The sequence below is a fragment of the Triturus cristatus genome, chromosome 12, assembly GCF_964204655.1.
Source record: "Triturus cristatus chromosome 12, aTriCri1.1, whole genome shotgun sequence".
Taxonomy (NCBI): domain Eukaryota; kingdom Metazoa; phylum Chordata; class Amphibia; order Caudata; family Salamandridae; genus Triturus; species Triturus cristatus.
In genome coordinates this window covers 30,144,823-30,161,994 of record NC_140595.1, presented here as the reverse complement: position 1 = coordinate 30,161,994, position 17,172 = coordinate 30,144,823, and the positions used below count along the sequence as shown (strand labels likewise).

The window sequence follows — 17,172 nt, the reverse complement described above, 5'->3', positions numbered from 1 at the left end:
ATGTCCACACTATCTGCACTTGAAAGAGAATCACATCAGTCGTATCCAACTCTCTCTTAAACCACATTAGAGACCTGCAGACATAATCAAAATAAGGTGTAATTAAACAGTGGAAAAAATAACATATTGTTTACATAGCCAAATAATATTTTAAAAAAAGAAATCAGCATAAAACTAGTTTTAAAAGGATAGAGCAGTACATCTGTTTTTACATCGGGTTTCAACGGTTTCAGAAAATCATTACAATAATTAGCCCAGGTGAACAGCTAACCCTTCATCCCCATTGTGTCCTGCCGGTTGCATAGTATGGTATTTTATAATCATTCTCGACTCAAGTCTTCTTAGTTCTTGGATTCTATCACCCCCTCTCTCTCTTATAGGGATGCTGTCTAGGACACAGAAGGACAATTTAGAGCTGTTTTGATTATGGCAGGCTGTGAAGTGTCTAGCAATGGGGTATTGCTTGTCATTATTTTTGATGGCCCTCAGATGTTCCAATATGCGTTTTTTTGCCTTGTGGATGGTACTCCCTATGTAATATTTGTCACAGGGACATCTGAGGGCATAGACAGCATATTCCGTGTTACACGTAAAGTGTCTCAGAATTTTAAAGGGTTTCATCTCCTGAGATAATAGTACTTCCTTACAATTCTTGCTGTATTTGCAGGCTTTACATTTTCCACAGGTATAAAACCCTTGTATTGTGCTTGTTTTAGTGTTAGTGGTTAATAAAGTTCTGCAGACAGTATCTTTCAATGACCTTGATTTTCGGTAAGTAATCTGGGGAAACTCCTCTATATATTTGACCAGATCTTTATCAAGTTTTAAAATTTCCCAATATTTGTTCAGTGCAGTTTTGATCTCAAACGATCTGGTTTGATAGGTGGTAATGAATCGTACAGTGGGTGTTGTTTCATTAGTGTGTACTATTGGTTCGGTATTTTTGTTCAGTAACTCATCTCTTTGTCTTTTGTCAACCTCTATGCATGCTTCATTAATACAAGTCTTACTGTAACCTCTTATCTTGAAGCGTTCACACATTATTGATTTTTCTTTCTTTAGCCCTTAAGAGCTCTCCAAGTGGGATGCTGCTGATTAATGATCTAGGATGACAGCTATCAGCATGTAATAGACTATTTCCTGCAGTGGCTTTTCTGAAAAGTACAGTAGAAATTTTGTTGTTGTCAATCTTAACTTTCAAATCCAAGAAGTCAATATTTTCAGCGTGAATATGGCTTGTGAAAGTAAGGTTGAACGTATTTACATTAAGTAATTTAACAAAAGTGTTGGCTTCTTCAATACTTCCTTCCCAGATGCAAAAAATGTCATCTATGTATCTCATCCAACTTTTCACATTGGTGTTAAATTGGTCCAGGTTGCTGACTACTTGCTCCTCCCACCAGCCAAGGTAAAGACCAGCAAAGCTGGGGGCGAAGCAAGTACCCATAGCAGTCCCCAAGGTTTGTCGGTAGATCTCACCATTGAAGAGAGAGAAATTTTGTGTCAGACATGTATAGATCATGTCCAATATCATCTCAGTGTGAAATAATAATGATATAGATCTGTGTCTTAAAAAATGTCTGCATGCTTGAATGCCAAGATCGTGGGGGATACTGGTGTACAGACTATTGACATCCAGGCTCATAAGTAGCCAGCCTGGTTGCCAATTGATCGTCTCAAGCTTTCGTAGGAAGTGTCCTGAATCTTTTAGGTAGGAAGGGAGGGTTTGTACCAATGGTTGCAGGTAATGGTCAACATATCTTGAAGTGTTCTCCAAGCAACTACCTCTGGAGGACACGATAGGTCTTCCAGGGGGATTTGTCTGGTCCTTGTGCAGCTTAGGCAGAAGGTAAAGTGCAGGTATTTTAGGGTGCTTGCATTTGAGGAAATTGAATTCATCTTGTTCAAGCAAACCTCGTTCATGCCATTCATTCAGATTGTCTTGGTGCTTTTTATTAGCTAAATCAGATTTCATCCTGTTGCTTGTTTCATATCTAGTTACATCTTGCAACTGGTTAAGTCCCTCCTTAATATACGCTTCTTTAGACAGTATGACCACATTGCCCCCTTTGTCGGATTTCTTTATCACTATACTTGTATCATTTTTTAGTGATAATATAGCATCCCTTTGGGGTCTAGTTAAGTTGTTCTTTCTGTGTGATTTCACCTTGGATAGTTTAACAAACTCCCTGGCTACACCTTTTTCAAATAGATCGATTGAATCATTGATAATTTGGGGTAAAAACATTGATTTCGGTCTAAGCCCACTATCATGGTTCAAATCCAATCTAATATTGTCATTAATCAAATTGAGGTTAGGAGCTCTCTCTGCTACCTCTCTCTCTCTGCTACCTCTCTCGCTCTGCTACCTCTCTCTCTGCTACCTCTCTCTCTCTCTCTGCTACCTCTCTCTCTGCTACCTCTCTCTCTCTCTCTGCTACCTCTCTCTCTCTCTCTCTCTCTCTCTACTACCCCTCTCTCTCTCTCTCTCTCTCTGCTACCCCTCTCTCTCTCTCTCTCTCTCTCTCTCTCTCTCTCTCTCTCTCTCTCTCTCTCTCTCTCTCTCTACTACCCCTCTCTCTCTCTCTCTCTACTACCCCTCTCTCTCTCTCTCTCTCTGCTACCTCTCTCTCTCTCTCTCTCTGCTACCTCTCTCTCTCTCTCTCTCTCTCTCTCTCTACTACCCCTCTCTCTCTCTCTCTACTACCCCTCTCTCTCTCTCTCTCTCTGCTACCTCTCTCTCTCTCTCTCTCTCTCTCTCTCTGCTACCTCTCTCTCTCTCTCTCTCTCTCTCTGCTACCTCTCTACGCGCGCACACACACATATATATATATATATATATATATATATATATATATATATATATATATATATATATATATATATATATATATATATATATATATATATATATGTGTGTATATATATATATTCACTGAAAAAACCATAGGTTTCACACATGTTATAGTTAGCTGGACATTTTACTGATAAAAAACCAATGAAATTCCCCCGTTATAGTTACTGTAGGCAACTATAACTCACGCGACCGCAATCCTCTGCTGATGCTAATACTGTATTTAGACACTTATTTGTCCATGTCTTCTTCCATTAAATTTTAGCTATACATATATTACAAATATTTTTTTTTCATAAAGACACATAAAATAAAATAGAATGTTGCGGATTTCCTATGGAAACGTGGTCCTAACTAGAACTACCTACTGGCGACCGCCAGTAGGTAATACACACGTGTGTGTATATATATATGCATGTTATGTACATGAAATTTTGAAAAACACTAATAAAAGCAAAGCTAAAAAGCTACCCAATTACAAACAGAAGTGCTTTAACTTAGAGGGTGAGACCTATTGCATTTTCAATGCTTGTTTTTAATTTACGTTCTTTTGTGCGCAAAGGTTTTTTGAGTTGGGGGGGGGGGGATCTGCTGTGGGCTTGTGTATCAACATGGCGTCCTCTGCACATGCGCCACACTTGGATTGAATTTTCAAACAAGTACATTTGTACTACAATCAGCGCGACTGCCGCCGCGCTTTATTTTTAAATACGGCAGCCACGTGCCTTTTATTTCGTCATCGTTATATAAAAGAAGAAGAAATGCAATGTGTTATAATAGGCCAGGTGCAGTAGATATTTTGTTTGGTAAAAGGGGGTAGGTGGCATTAATAATTCTCAAATGTGTGTGCTTAATGTACATAGAGCAGCTAAACGAATTCAAGGAGTCACCCAAAATTCAGGTCATTCCTCTGCACGGAGAGCTGCTGACCACTATGCCACACCAGGAGAGAGGATATTGGGGACTGCATTGGCTAACATTTCTTCAAAGAAGTGCCTGGTGTGTTAGGAAGGAGCACCTGATGCAGGAAGGCTGGGAAATGTCCCCAGCCATCCTGTAGACTCGCGGTCATTCGTCAGTCTTGTTTTTTTCCCATGCAAATAAAAAATATGGAGAGGTGAGTTTTGGGTCATTAAAAATCATCTTTCTGTGAAGTGTTATAACTCAATATGTATTTACATAGCTCTAACTTTCACAAATGCAGGACCGATTGCGTTGCAAATGCTTGTTGATCTGTTTGTGCCTGAAAACGGGATATTTTGGTTTGCTTTTGCGGCTTGCCTTGAAAGTAAAAATTGCAATATTAAGTGTTAATCACTTGTCTGTTTGAGGCCAACCTAATGACAATGGGATCGCTATGACGCATTAAGATTATATTTTATTGACGGGACAGAGGACTGCTTTGAGGGGAGCTAGGCACAATTTCAGCATGGTCAGTGCTTGGACGTCCATCTTATATTCTTTTCTTTGTCTTTTTTGAGGGTTGGGGGTTGACAACTGAAGGCTGTACAGACGTTTTAGTTGGAATCTGATCTACCATTCTATGCCATCCTTTTGCCGTTCGGGTCAAGGTGCGGTAGCTTAAGATTGAAACTAAGAGATTTTTCACAGTGGTGATGAATTTTCATGTGAGAACCGTGAATCCCCTGATTTTGACCATGGGTTATGTGTTATGTTATGTTAATTTATAAAGCGCAACGGTTACCCTGAGGTGTCCTGGCGCTGTTACCAAATCCTAAAAAGCTAAAAATACCCAGGAGTAGACTGTGGAATGAGCCGGTTTAGAGGATAAATAACCATGTTTTTAATGCCCGTCTAAAGGACAACAAATCTGGCAGATTTCTGAGCTGCGCCGGAAGGTTGTTCCACGCCTTAGCTGCCCCCAAGACAAATCTTCGGCCTCCCCATGAAAGCTTTTTTATTTTGGGAATTGATGCCAATTTCGCACCCAATGACCGCAGATTTCTAGTGGGTATATACCACTTTAAATGCTTTCGCAAATAGTCAGGCCCAGTCGCATGAAGAGCCTTAAAGGCAGTGCTTAATGTTTTGAAAAGTATCCTTTTCCTGACTGGAAGCCAATGTAGCTTTTGAATTTCTTTGGAGATGGGTGCAAATTTAGGGATCCCGGTCAATAGTCTGGCCGCTGCATTTTGTAGCCTTTGTAGCTTGTTCAGAAAATGTTCCTGGACGTTTAAATAGAGACTGTTACAGTAGTCAAGTTTGGACATCACCAAGGCCGAGTCCACTGTTTTCTGGCTTCCTGCCGGCAGGAAGGGCAGAATTTGTTTCACAGTCCGCAGCACAAATGACGTGGAAGAAGAGACTGAATTAATTTGGGCCCCCAGATCCAGCTTGTCATCTACAATTACTCCCAAGTTTTTTACTTTTTGAACTGGGACTGGGAGGTTTCCCTTGCTAGCAGGCCACCAATTGTCATTCCAAAAGTTTGGGGTGTTTCCAAACACTATGACCTCTGTTTTATCGGAGTTCAGCTTTAGGCAGTTTTCCGCCATCCAGTGACTCACTGCCATCGTGCAATCATGAAATCTGTTTACCATGCTGCCCTCCTGTCCTGGCTGCAAGGATACCACAATTTGGGTATCGTCTGCGTAGGAAGTTAAGTCAAAACCCAAGGACTTAATAATGGGAGCCAGTGAGGACACATAGATATTGAACCGGGTAGGGCTCCGGGACGAACCCTGAGGGACTCCGCAAGGTAAAATAAACGGTATTGCACAGAATTCGTCCATGGAAACCACCTGGGATCTGTCAGCAAGGAAAGATTTTATGAGATTCCAGTCTTTGGCCTGAAGTCCGCATGCCCAGAGCCGATCCAACAAACGATGGTGGACTGTGTCAAAAGCAGCGGATAGATCTAATAGTATCAAGGCTGCCCTTCCTCCCGAATCTACCGCTCTTCTGATCTCATCCGTGGTTTTCAGAAGTGACGATTCTGTGCTGTGGCCACTTCGAAAACCATACTGCGTTTCATCTAACGTCTGAGATCTGAGAAGAAAGGCCGCCAATTGTGTATTAAGGGCCTTTTCCACCATTTTGGCTGGTAATGGGAGCCTAGATATAGGGCGGAAGTTAGAGGGTTCCAATGGATCTAAGTTGGGTTTTGTAAGAAGGGGTATGGTTGATGCCTTTTTCCAGAGCCTGGGAAAACATCCGGTCTCAATCATAGAGTTAAACACTAGAGTCAGAGCTTTATTCAAAGGTTCAGCTACTGACTTAGCAATGGACACCGGGCATGGGTCATACGGTGATCCAGATCTAGCTGTTTCCAGGAGACCGCGTACTTGGTCAAGAGATAGAACCTCAAATTTCTCTAGGAATACCTTGGGTGTATACTTCCCCCTCTGATCACCCTCGTCCCTCCCCATTGTCTGAGAACCATTCAGGGTAGAAAAGATCGCTTCAACTTTATTCAGGAAAAAGGATGCGATCCTTTCACAGAGTTCTGTGCTTGGCTGCAATCGGACAGGACGTGGGGAGGACAGGTCCAGAACAGTTTTAAAAAGGGCTTTAGCTTAGTCTTTAGCAAGCTCAATTTTATTAACAAAAAAATGTTGTTTAGTGACAAACAATAGTTGTTTGTAATTTGCTAAGCCTTTCCTATACGCCACCTTATCAGATTCCTTGTAATCTTTCCTCCATAGACGCTCCAACCGTTTTACAAGTATGTTTACCCTGTTTCAGTTCTTCTGAGATCCAGGGGGCCGACTGAGTGAGACTCTTGGGTCTAATGCTCCTAGATGGAGCAAGCTTGATACAGGCATTATTAACCCAATTCGTATAGGAGATCGCCCCTTCCTCTGCTTCTAGACTTGCAGGAGTAGGGGAGGCAGAGAGGAGAACTTGGAGTGCTCCTATATCCATGTTATTCCAGGGTCGGAACTCGATCTGTTTCTTGCTCTCTGTCCCCCCTGGGACGTGTCCCTGAATAGCAAGGTCAAACAAGATGGCCGAGTGATCAGTCCAGATCAGAGGCCTAACTTCTGTGACCTGCAGACCGGGGTGGTTGGAAAAAATGCCGTCAAGCGTGTGTCCTGCCAAATGAGTAGGATCCATAACTTGTTGTGTAAGTTCCACGCTATTCATAATATCTAGAACAGTGGCTGTCTCAGGGTTTAGGAGCACCTCCAGATGATAATTAAAATCTCCCAACACTGTATAAGACCTCTGACAAATACTGTCTTCCAGCAAATGGCCAATAGCTGAGACAAAAGTCTGTTTATTGTTCGGGGGTCTATATATTAAGATGCCTTTGAAAGTGTGGTGGCTGGATATATTAAAGTTAAAGGCCAATGCTGCACACCCCGCATTGGCTATAGCGTGAAAGATTGCCTTAAAAGAGCTGGGGTATATTATAGCCAACCCTCCCCCTTTTTTCCTCCTCCCCCCTGTTCAGTACGTGACACACAAAGCCTGGCGGTGTAGCGTTTAACAGATCCAGCCCGAGGCATCATCGGTCCAGGACTCGGTTATAAACGTCAGCTGGATATTGTTATCCTCGATGAAATGTGCACATTCAGTACTGTTTAATCAGGGATCTAGCATTTACCAGTGCACATTTACAAGCCTGGTCCTGGGCCTTTCGGTTCCAACGCCCAAACTCCTGGGCGTTCTCCTTGTAAGGTGCCAACAGTAACGGGTCTGGTAGCTTGGAATTGCAGAAGACACATACCCCCGATTGTGGTAGCTTTTCTGAATGAAATGCCCCCACCTCGCAGTTAGGTTTCCTCCCTCTCCCCTTTAAGCTCAAGAGGGCCAATTTCGAGTAGACAATCCGAATGGGAATACCTGTATCAGGTGAACCAGGGGCTGAGGCACTCTGCACGTTACGGGCGTAGACGGGCTTGCATTTGGCGCGCCACCGGCGCGCTCGCACCATAGCCCTAATTTTAGCGCGTGGGAGTCAGACGCTAGACTGCTCCCCACGCTACACCCAAGATGGCAGGTGCGCCGAAAAGGCTCCTCTGCAGGTAACCTCGCCGCTTTCCCAAGGATTTTTGTTATTAAAAGCCAAGTGAGGAGTGTCTTAGTTTAAAAGCACCATAAATATCGCCACTTAAATAGCCCCAGCAAAGTGAAATAAAAGCACAAAAGTATTTCCACCATTTAAAATAAGAAGTACCGTTTTAGGATTAAAAACGAAGGATTAAGAATGAAACTGTAGTCGCACAAGCACTGCAGCAATCGCCCTCCAACTCCCGGCTCAAGCCTCAGGAGTGGGAATCCTGTCCTTTGTCTTGGGGTTGGGTTCCAGTCATTCGTCATCATTTTGTTGTATGTGGCTTCAGCTTTAGTTGCATGTTTTTAAATCTTTGTTATGCAGCTCTGAATTTACATTCTCAAGAGGGTAATGGTCCCAAGTCTGTTGCAGCAGTTAGTTTTGGTAAATAGCAGAGTATCCTCCACATATTGTAGAAAAGCAATACCATGTTTTACCAGATCACCTTGGGGTTCCACGCAGAGATTGATGAGGGATGGTGGGTGAGGTGGGAGCCTCAAATATTCCATAAGGAATTTTCACAAGAGTAGAGATTGTATTCTTTATTTTTGGGAGTTGTGTTCGGTCAAAAGGATGGAACCTAAACCACTTGGAGTTAAACTGCCAAGGATGTTGGCTCCCTACTGCAGTTGGCTGTCGAGTGGCTACTTACTTTGCAAATGTAAAATTACATTTTAACTTGAGTCACATTTTACAACTGTTTGTAAACTGAAACTTGCTGTTTCACAGGTAACGGCAAGAAACAGCAGTTTCATCAGTGTTAATACCGTGCAGCACAGTACTATGCTTCGTTGAGACTTGTTTAGAGCTCGTGTTAATGGTCAGGCAAAAATTAGTGTCTTAAAGTCAGTGTGTGGCAAAGTTGAGAATCTTTGCTTACTCCTGCTTTGATCTTTTTAAACTTTGTGAACAGAGCAACATCACAAACAAATGTTGGCAAAGCCAATAGATTTAGCCATCTGATGGCATTATTAGACCCTTATGGCTTTGCCAATGATATTTGCTAATGCGCATTGGCATAACAAAAAATGCTTTAAAAAATGCTGTCACATATGGTATTAGCAATAAAAAGTTTAACTGTTTTATGCATGCACATGCCTCTCCTCACAAGCACACCTATGCATCATGATGCGGGACCAATTTGTTTTCATTTATTTCTGTTTTTATTTTTTAATTTACCATTTCCGGATGGCTGATGACTATCTGGGATCAGTAAATATTTAAAAAGCATGCATGAAAGTGCATTTGAGAGAGAGAGGAGTTTCAACTTTGAGGGTAAAAAAGCAAAAACTGGAATGAGCTGTGGGGAGCAACAGGCGAACCGGGTAGTGGAAGTATTTTAAGAAGAAGCAGCACGCAAGGGAGAGGGGAAAAACACTTGTGTGGAGTGATGAAGACAAAAGAAGTTCCCTGATTTTGTGCTGTGGAAGGATCAAACTCATCCATTCAAGTTCAATGTTTTATTGTTTCAGTTAATTAAAACAATAACTATATACATTCTAAAAACAGAAAAGAACAGTAAAAGTTTTTTGTAAATTCCTTATGATTTAAAAAACTTTTGTTAGCAGTTATAAATACTAAAATATATATAAAACGTCCATTAAACAATTAATTGATCACTTAATAATATTCAAATGTTTAAACAATACATGATTAACATTAGTAGATCTGAAGCGTTAGTTGGCCTATAGTCCGCTATGCTAAAGAGAATACTTTTCAAGTGTTCTTGACATGCTTTCCAGTGTTTTCAATATACAGTACTACTCTCCAAGGCCAATCAGTCTTGTTCACTGTTACCAGGCAATAGCTCGAGATTCAGTTTTTAGAGCTTGCTTGTGTACGGTAAGGAACTTTATTAGTTGATAGTTCAGTTGGATCCAAGCTACATGTCCTTATTCTTCTGATGTTCATAGCGTTTTTTAATAAAGTGACTTGTGCATTTAACAATTTAGGACATGTGCAGATTAGATGAATAAAATCCTCTTTACTGCTTCTACATAATCTACATTCTTTCGGCCTTTTGTGGACCCATGATGGCTGGTCCGCAATGGATGGCAATTTGCCTAAACGCAGGGCCATTAGTTGTAACTTTCGATAGGCCGAAATGTGATATCTAAATATGGCGCTGGGGTGAGTGTTTTATAGTTGGTGATTACCATCCAGGCTGGCTTTCTCTTACTGAAGAGGTTTTTTTCTACTAGCAAAGAATTAAATTTAGTTGATTTATTTATAGCTTGTTTGAAGGATGAGTAGAACAGGCTAGTTTTCCAAAGCTCACCTGTGCAGGTTGCTGATAAAGCTTTTCATAGGTATTTGTTGTAGGGAGACTTTTCATCCTTCTCTAGTTCCTCCCACTGAGCCTTGTTCAGTTCCGATTCTACTGCATTTTGCTTCAATCCGTACCATTGCTTGATGGTTGCGTACATTCTCCCCAGCATTTCGTTGGTTACCTCAAATTGTAATCTCGCCTGCGCTGGGGAGGCAGACTGATGGATTTGAAAGACCCTTTTGTATGTTGAGACTTGTAATTTATTAACAGGTTGGCGTCTTTCCCATGCAATGCCCTACTGCCGTATTACAACGTTGGTAACATTTTGGCTGATATTACTGCTAATTAGGGGTTTGAATGAAGGCCCCTTAAGCTTTTTTTGCTAGGGACCTGAAGGCAAATGATAAGAGTGTTTGTCCTCTGAACCATATGTCCTTTTTGTTCCCGATGATTGTGCCTGCTGTCGATGTAAAAACCCAGGTACTTGTAGTTAGAAACTGCCTCTAGCTTTTTGCCCTATAATTGGAAATGCTGTTTAGCCGTCCGGTGCCTACTGATCAGCAATATTTTACTTCTGGCTGCGTTTATCTCTAACTTGTTATCGGCTATGTATTCCAGCATTCCTGCGAGCGACCTACATAGGCTGATTTAGTGAAGCCCATCAGGACCACATCATCCGCGTATGATAGGTGAACTCATCCATTCAAAAGAATGGTAAAGCGAGAAACCCAAGAAGATGATAGAAACCTATCAAGCAAGCAAATGAGGTTGACAAGAAACCCACCCAGCTGTAAGGAGTGGACAATCCCAAAGCTTGCTAATGTTGTGGCACGGTTCACCACAGGAAAACATAAAAGTGAGACCCGAATAGCGAATGTACTTAGTAAACTGCAGGATAAAAATCCACAGCAATATCCGCTTTTGGTGCTGGAGATTTCCTCCAAGCATCTTGCTGTAAATGTTTACTTTTTTTGAGCGCTAAATTTGAACTTGTCTGTGCAATTTATTGTATCAACATTCAGAAAATTATTAAATCTGTCATGTTCGACATTTTTGATTCACAGAAGAGGCTGAAAGTTTATCATAAATTTAGATGACCTTGTGTAACCAGCATGCTTATTTCAGTGACCAACATTTCTCATCTTAAAAGTAACTTAAATACCGTGATGTCCGTGGACCTTCTTTGAAAGATGCCCAATAAAGTATGTCTTGTCTGGTGATGTGTAAATAAGGAGCACTTTTCTAGCGATGCATGCAAGTTCTTTGGTAAAACGCCAGAAAGGTAATGGCAAGGAGTAGAGCTGAGAGTTTTTGTCATTGTAGTGTTTATTCTTCGCTTTCCTTGTGTGCTTCATAGCATACTAATCATATTTGCAGACTTTTTTCCAGTGAGAACGCACTGATCAAGAGGCTAGTCTGTTTGTTCTTTTAATTTATTAAATGAAATTCTACATTGAGGCCTCTTTTCACAGCTTATATTTATGTTTTGAATGTATTAAATGAGTGAATACCATTTCTGTGTGATAGGTCTGTCTAGATCGCTGTGTTGTGGGGCTGTAGTTCGCAGATTGGATTCAGGCTACATCGTTTGTTATCTTTATTGTTTGTTATTAAATGTATTTTACATCGCATGGGAAATGCAATATTGAATGCTGAGATTCGCACAGAAAGTTAATATTCATCATTTTGTTTTCAGTCACTTGTGTCTTTCAACACCACTATAAATTACTTTTGTACACCTGTGTATTATACTTATTTTCTCGATTATATTATTTGGTTTATCAACATTGCATTAAATGCTAAGTTTGGTACAGAGCGAAACTTTGTCAGGCGGAACCCCCTCCAACCTGCCCACATACAGTCCGCAAAGGAAACCAATCACTGGTGGACTAAAACCATACCTGCATCAAGCGGTTCTTGATCAAAATGTCGAGGGCGCGCAATTGGCACTCACAAACCAACTTCTGCAGTGTTCTATTGTGCTAATTATATGTTTCCGAAACAATTATATTTTAATATATTATATAGTCCCTTAAGAAGCCTACAATTGTTTTTATATTTTCCAACACTCCAACAAATGATTTTTGGTATGCACATATATGCATAATTCCATAATGATTTTTATTTTTCTAATTTGATATCGTGCACGAATAGCCCAGGGAGGGGTATTTCTGCTTATAGGGCAGATCGCCTGGTTCTCCCTTTATTGAAGGGTTTCTACAATCAAGCAGTATAAAATATTTGATGCAATCTAAGGTTTCCACACCCAGGTACTAATCTCGCAAGTATATCAGCCGGACACTCTGGCTATCGACATTCTGGTAGGAAGGGAAACGTTGCCGTTAGAAGCAAACATTCAATTTAGAGAAGTGCTTCACTTCTGTATATTTTGGTTGTGTGCCTTTGCTTGGTTTCACGCTAGAACTCCATTGCATGACAAAACGCAGTGCCTAATGTAGGCTCCTGAGTGGAGAAGAATTGCTTTGGTTCCTACAGTACTTGCGATCTCAATTTGTGGACACTTAGGCGCTCACTCGCGGTGCTTCCCCTCCGGCTCTTAACTTGCAGCTATTTTGTTCCAGTGGCTTTAAAGTAGAGAATGTTTATGGTTGGAGGCTCTAAGACTTCGAGCTAAAACCTCAAATTTCGCTTTTCACATGCTTCAGTTTTCACTTGTAATTCTTGTCTATTTTGTCTGAGGACTGTTGCGTGGGGTTCTATACGGCATCTACATTTCTGATCCTGTGCCTCTTCCACTGGGTTCTGCCTAATACTTAATGCATTTTCTTTTATTTTGTTACTAAATGATCTGTTTTCTCTTTGATATATTGCTCTATTCCAGACATTCTGTCAAGTGCTCAAATGTGCGCCAGTGCGTTTGCTCACGCAGAAACTAAATCATAATTGACCCATTGACTTGCTACTCTTCATGAAAATTCGTATCCCTGGTTGCATATCTGTACACTCCACATCATGTCTTTAAGCTACCCTAAGCTTTCACACATTCACCAACTCTGCCAGAAGCTGCTATGCATCAGCAACCACCTCCAGTGGCTTCAGGTTCATGTATTAACTAAATACATGTGGATCATAATCGTATCCTTCTGCTTACATGGCTTGTGGCTACGTTCTTAATTTACTGTCTTGTTGGCGTAATTCTCCAAGCATTCTTTACTCTTGGAACTACTGTCTGCTTTCATTGCTGCGGAGGTAATTGTTACTTGCATGTAGTTGTTGGTAGCTGACCCCTGCCGTGGACTTTTTAAAAAAAAACTCTTATGTTATGTTAAGGACTCCTCCATTATCTTAGTAGCTCTTTTGCTTTTTCCTGTGTGAATCTCTTTAGGGAATTGAGTATTCGAAATGGACTCCAAATGACTTACTAATGAAGAATGCACACTTGATTTGGACATGGATCAACTGGTTCTATTGATCCAGGACCATTTAAGGCTCAAAATACTCTCCTTCATTTGTTTACTTTTCCGCACATTTTCTCAAATTAAATATAGGACTCTGTGTTCCTTGCCTGGCAGAAAGAGTAGAATGTCTTTATTAATCTATTGAAATAGAAGTTAGAAGAGGGGCTGCATAGCGCCCTAGCCAACGCGGCACCCCTATCTGCTGACTTTGTCAAGGAATAACCTAAATGATAACTGAGGAAAAAAAATATTGAGGTGGATTGAACAGTCCAGATGAAGACTAAAGTTTTACACAGTGGACTTTTGACTCCAGCCGATAATTGTGAATTGGACAACAAATTGAGAAAAATTAATGAATCTTCAATTTTCAAAAGGAAAATATAAGAACACAATCCTGTACCCACAGAATAGATGATACTTTAATTGGGAAAGATAAACAGCATTCCTCTAAAGGGTTGTTGTTCTAGGTATGGTCGTAAACAAGGAAATCGTGGCTATCCGGAGTCCCTTGCTCACTTTGCCACTGGATTCAAGCAAGCCTGGCTGAAGACGGCTGAAATGCCAGAAACCGGTCCTAGGATGCTTGATTCTGGTCCAGGGAAGACATGGCTTGGCAGTTCGGGCTGGACTGTTCCCATGAGGCACAGGGTCAGACTGATTTGCATATGGCCATGTCTGAACTGGGGTGGTGGAGTGGGCTAAAGAACGGTGATGGATTAAACCCAGATCAGTTGACTGGGGGTGAGTGCTTGCAATGTTCAACACTCCGTCCATCATTTCCTCTGGTTTTGCTTTATCCGCCAGTTATGCCCAGCCGTGCCCGTCACATTACTTCATACATCACAGAGGAAATTGATGACATCACTTGAACCGCTCAGCCTCCTTGCATCACATGGTATTTTGGGTTCTTTGAAGAGATTGCACTTCTGCCCTGCATGCTTTAGACGCTTTGCCTTGTTATTGACTATGCTTTGTTTTCCTCCACCACCCCAAGAGCCTTCTGTGAGTTGCCATTTGTGTAAACCTTGCTCTGGATAGGCTGTGCGCCCACCTTTGACTATGCACTTATTCTAATGGATGCAGAGCTTGGCCTTCAGTCAGGCCATATGCTCCGCACCCCTTCCGACCAAAGACACTGATAATATAAACTCTGGTGGGCACAGGGCATGGCTTTTGGTAAACCCCAACATCATTTCCCACAAAGTCAAGTTGTCATTACGTTTGTCCAAGACCATCACTCAGCATTTTTACTTCCAAAGCGAAATGGGCACTTGTTAAACCGTTTGTAATTTAGGTGTTGTTGCTACAGACTCCTTTATAAATGAGGCTGTGTGACTTCAGTGATGCCATTGATAATGTGAAAGATATAATGCAATTTGTAACATTGAGTAAGGTCATAAACAATGTGTTGCAGGGATTTCCAGGGTCAATGAGGTTTCTTTTTATTTATTTTAAATCACAGCCCTTTTGGACAGAATTTGTTTGGGGGGGTGGCTTTTTTTTGTATTCCTAGAGAACAATCATAACTCCCCTCTCTCTTTTTTTATGGTGCACTTTAAGTCCCTGCTCAGACTACCAACTGGGTATAGATGGCTATGCCAAGAGTGCACTGGGGACAGTTTTGGCCATGCCCTGCATACTGTCCCCAGAGCCTCCTGGACATCAGGCGTTGACGGTGCCCTGTTACTAATAGTGTCCTTACATCCTATACCTGAGGAAATCGAACGGGATGAGTGAGATTATTCAAGTAATCTCAGCCACAGATATTTACTTGGGTACATCTGTCCATTGTGTTTTTTGGCTCACCATGGCTCAAACAAGAACCAACGTCTACATCCATGACCCTGCTACAGTAGGAATAGTTTGGCCCGAGCTACCAGGCTAGCTACTCCCTGAACAAGAGCATAAAGAACACCAGACCTAGACTTAGTTTGGCTTCTGCAGTAAGGTATAACTTGAGTCTTGTGGCACAGTAAGCATATATATATATATATATATTGCCTCTTTGCATCGTATTATAATGAACACGCTGCCTCCTGGTGTAGCTGCACTCACGCTGCATTGGGTAGGCAGCCCATTCACCGAAATACCAAGCAGCTGCTTCTAAGTTGCTCTGTTTCACAGTGCAGGTAGAATACCATCTGCAATTTAACGTGGCCACAAAGATCCCTCAGCAGGTGACTGCACATGCCTGCAGAGTGGTGTTGGAGGTAGCGGAGTGTGAGACCTTCTTTCACCCCTCAAGAATGTTGCTCTTATGGGTGCTCTATCAGTGAACCACATTTTTGGCTCACTCTGTCAGTGCTCCTGACAGAGTGGGCATGTTTCTCTGTGCCCACGTCTGTAGTAATGTATGGGCACAGATGCAAAGTGATTCCCTCAGTTTCATGGGGCTGCACACTCGTGCAAATGCACGAACACCTTTCTCAAGATAGTGCTAGCACTACATGTACACCTTCGCTGTCAGTATTGATGTCAGTATTGATGAAGGGGCAACCCCTTCTGAAATACTAAGGTGTCATGGGAGCTCACAAAGCGGGCCCACTCCTGTTACACACTAATTAAGGGTATAGTACTCTGCCATTCTTTTTTTTTACATCTAGCTTATCAGTAATTCCCTTAAGGAGGAATTGGATTTTTGTATAACCCGCTTGAAGATTAAAGATCAAGCTTATCTGAGTGCGTTTTGCTTTTGGAGCAGTTTATGCCGATTGTTTGTATTCGATCAACGTTTTAATCCTTGAATGTTTTTTCTACCGTTGCAAATAATACCTTTATACACCCTGGAACTGTAAGTGTTAGGAGTCTCAACAGTTGGGGTGAAATTTACGTGTGAGACTATGCTTCTTGAAGTTAGACCCAGTGAGAGAGAAACTCTCGGGCAATTAGACATATTCTTTGGGCCGTCTGTCTATAGTATCTGCCTTCCCAACCGCCACCCCTCTAACTTACTCTCTTCTGGCACAAAGGTGCTTTTCTCTGCTCTCTTGACCTTCGTTTGAGCTCCAAGAACTCTTCCTCTGCTGTCTCTATCCCTGGTGCAACGGAGCAGCCTCAGGCCCAGTGTGCTACCTTCTGATGCTTGCTGCTGTTTATCCGCTCTACAATTTCCATACAGCTGCCCTCTGTGTCCTTGTTAAAGTACTGTACAGTGCACGATCGTGGTAAGGGTGGGAATGTGGGTTCATTTTATACACTTAATTAAACTTCTAACTGTCTAGTTTTTATTTTAGTTTTGTATCTTATTTTCACTTTCTACTCTAGCTTTGACCTATTACTGGCATTGGCCAACCGTGTTGTCTTCGCTAGTAGAATATAATTTAACAGCACATGGGGCAGTGCTCTGTCCTCAGTTCTTCAAGGTCATTGTGGCATCTCAGGGTCTTTCTCTAGGTTAATACTATGGTTGATCTGATGAAATATTAGACATTACTCCCAGAAGAAGTAGCCGTCCGCAAGTTATACATACAAAGGACTATACTCTGCCCTTTTTCTCTTTTCAGTAAAAGCAACCATGCCGATATGGGTAGTACTGCTGTCTAGAATTATAATGAAGGAAAAACAGACAACAAAGGTAAGGCTGTTCATGCCAGGCCTTGGCCAGAGCTTT

At 41.7% G+C, this 17,172-nt stretch overlaps 1 protein-coding gene across 1 annotated transcript in view; it reads left to right on the top strand.

Moving 5' to 3' along the window:
* The window catches only part of SLC35E1 (solute carrier family 35 member E1), a 49,387-nt gene that overhangs the window by 12,961 nt on the left and 19,254 nt on the right, over positions 1 to 17,172 (top strand). Inside the window, exon 2 of the mRNA XM_085638995.1 lies at positions 17,066 to 17,136. Within this exon, the coding sequence (XP_085495121.1) occupies positions 17,066 to 17,136 (71 nt within the window). The remainder of the gene's footprint in view (positions 1 to 17,065; positions 17,137 to 17,172) is intronic.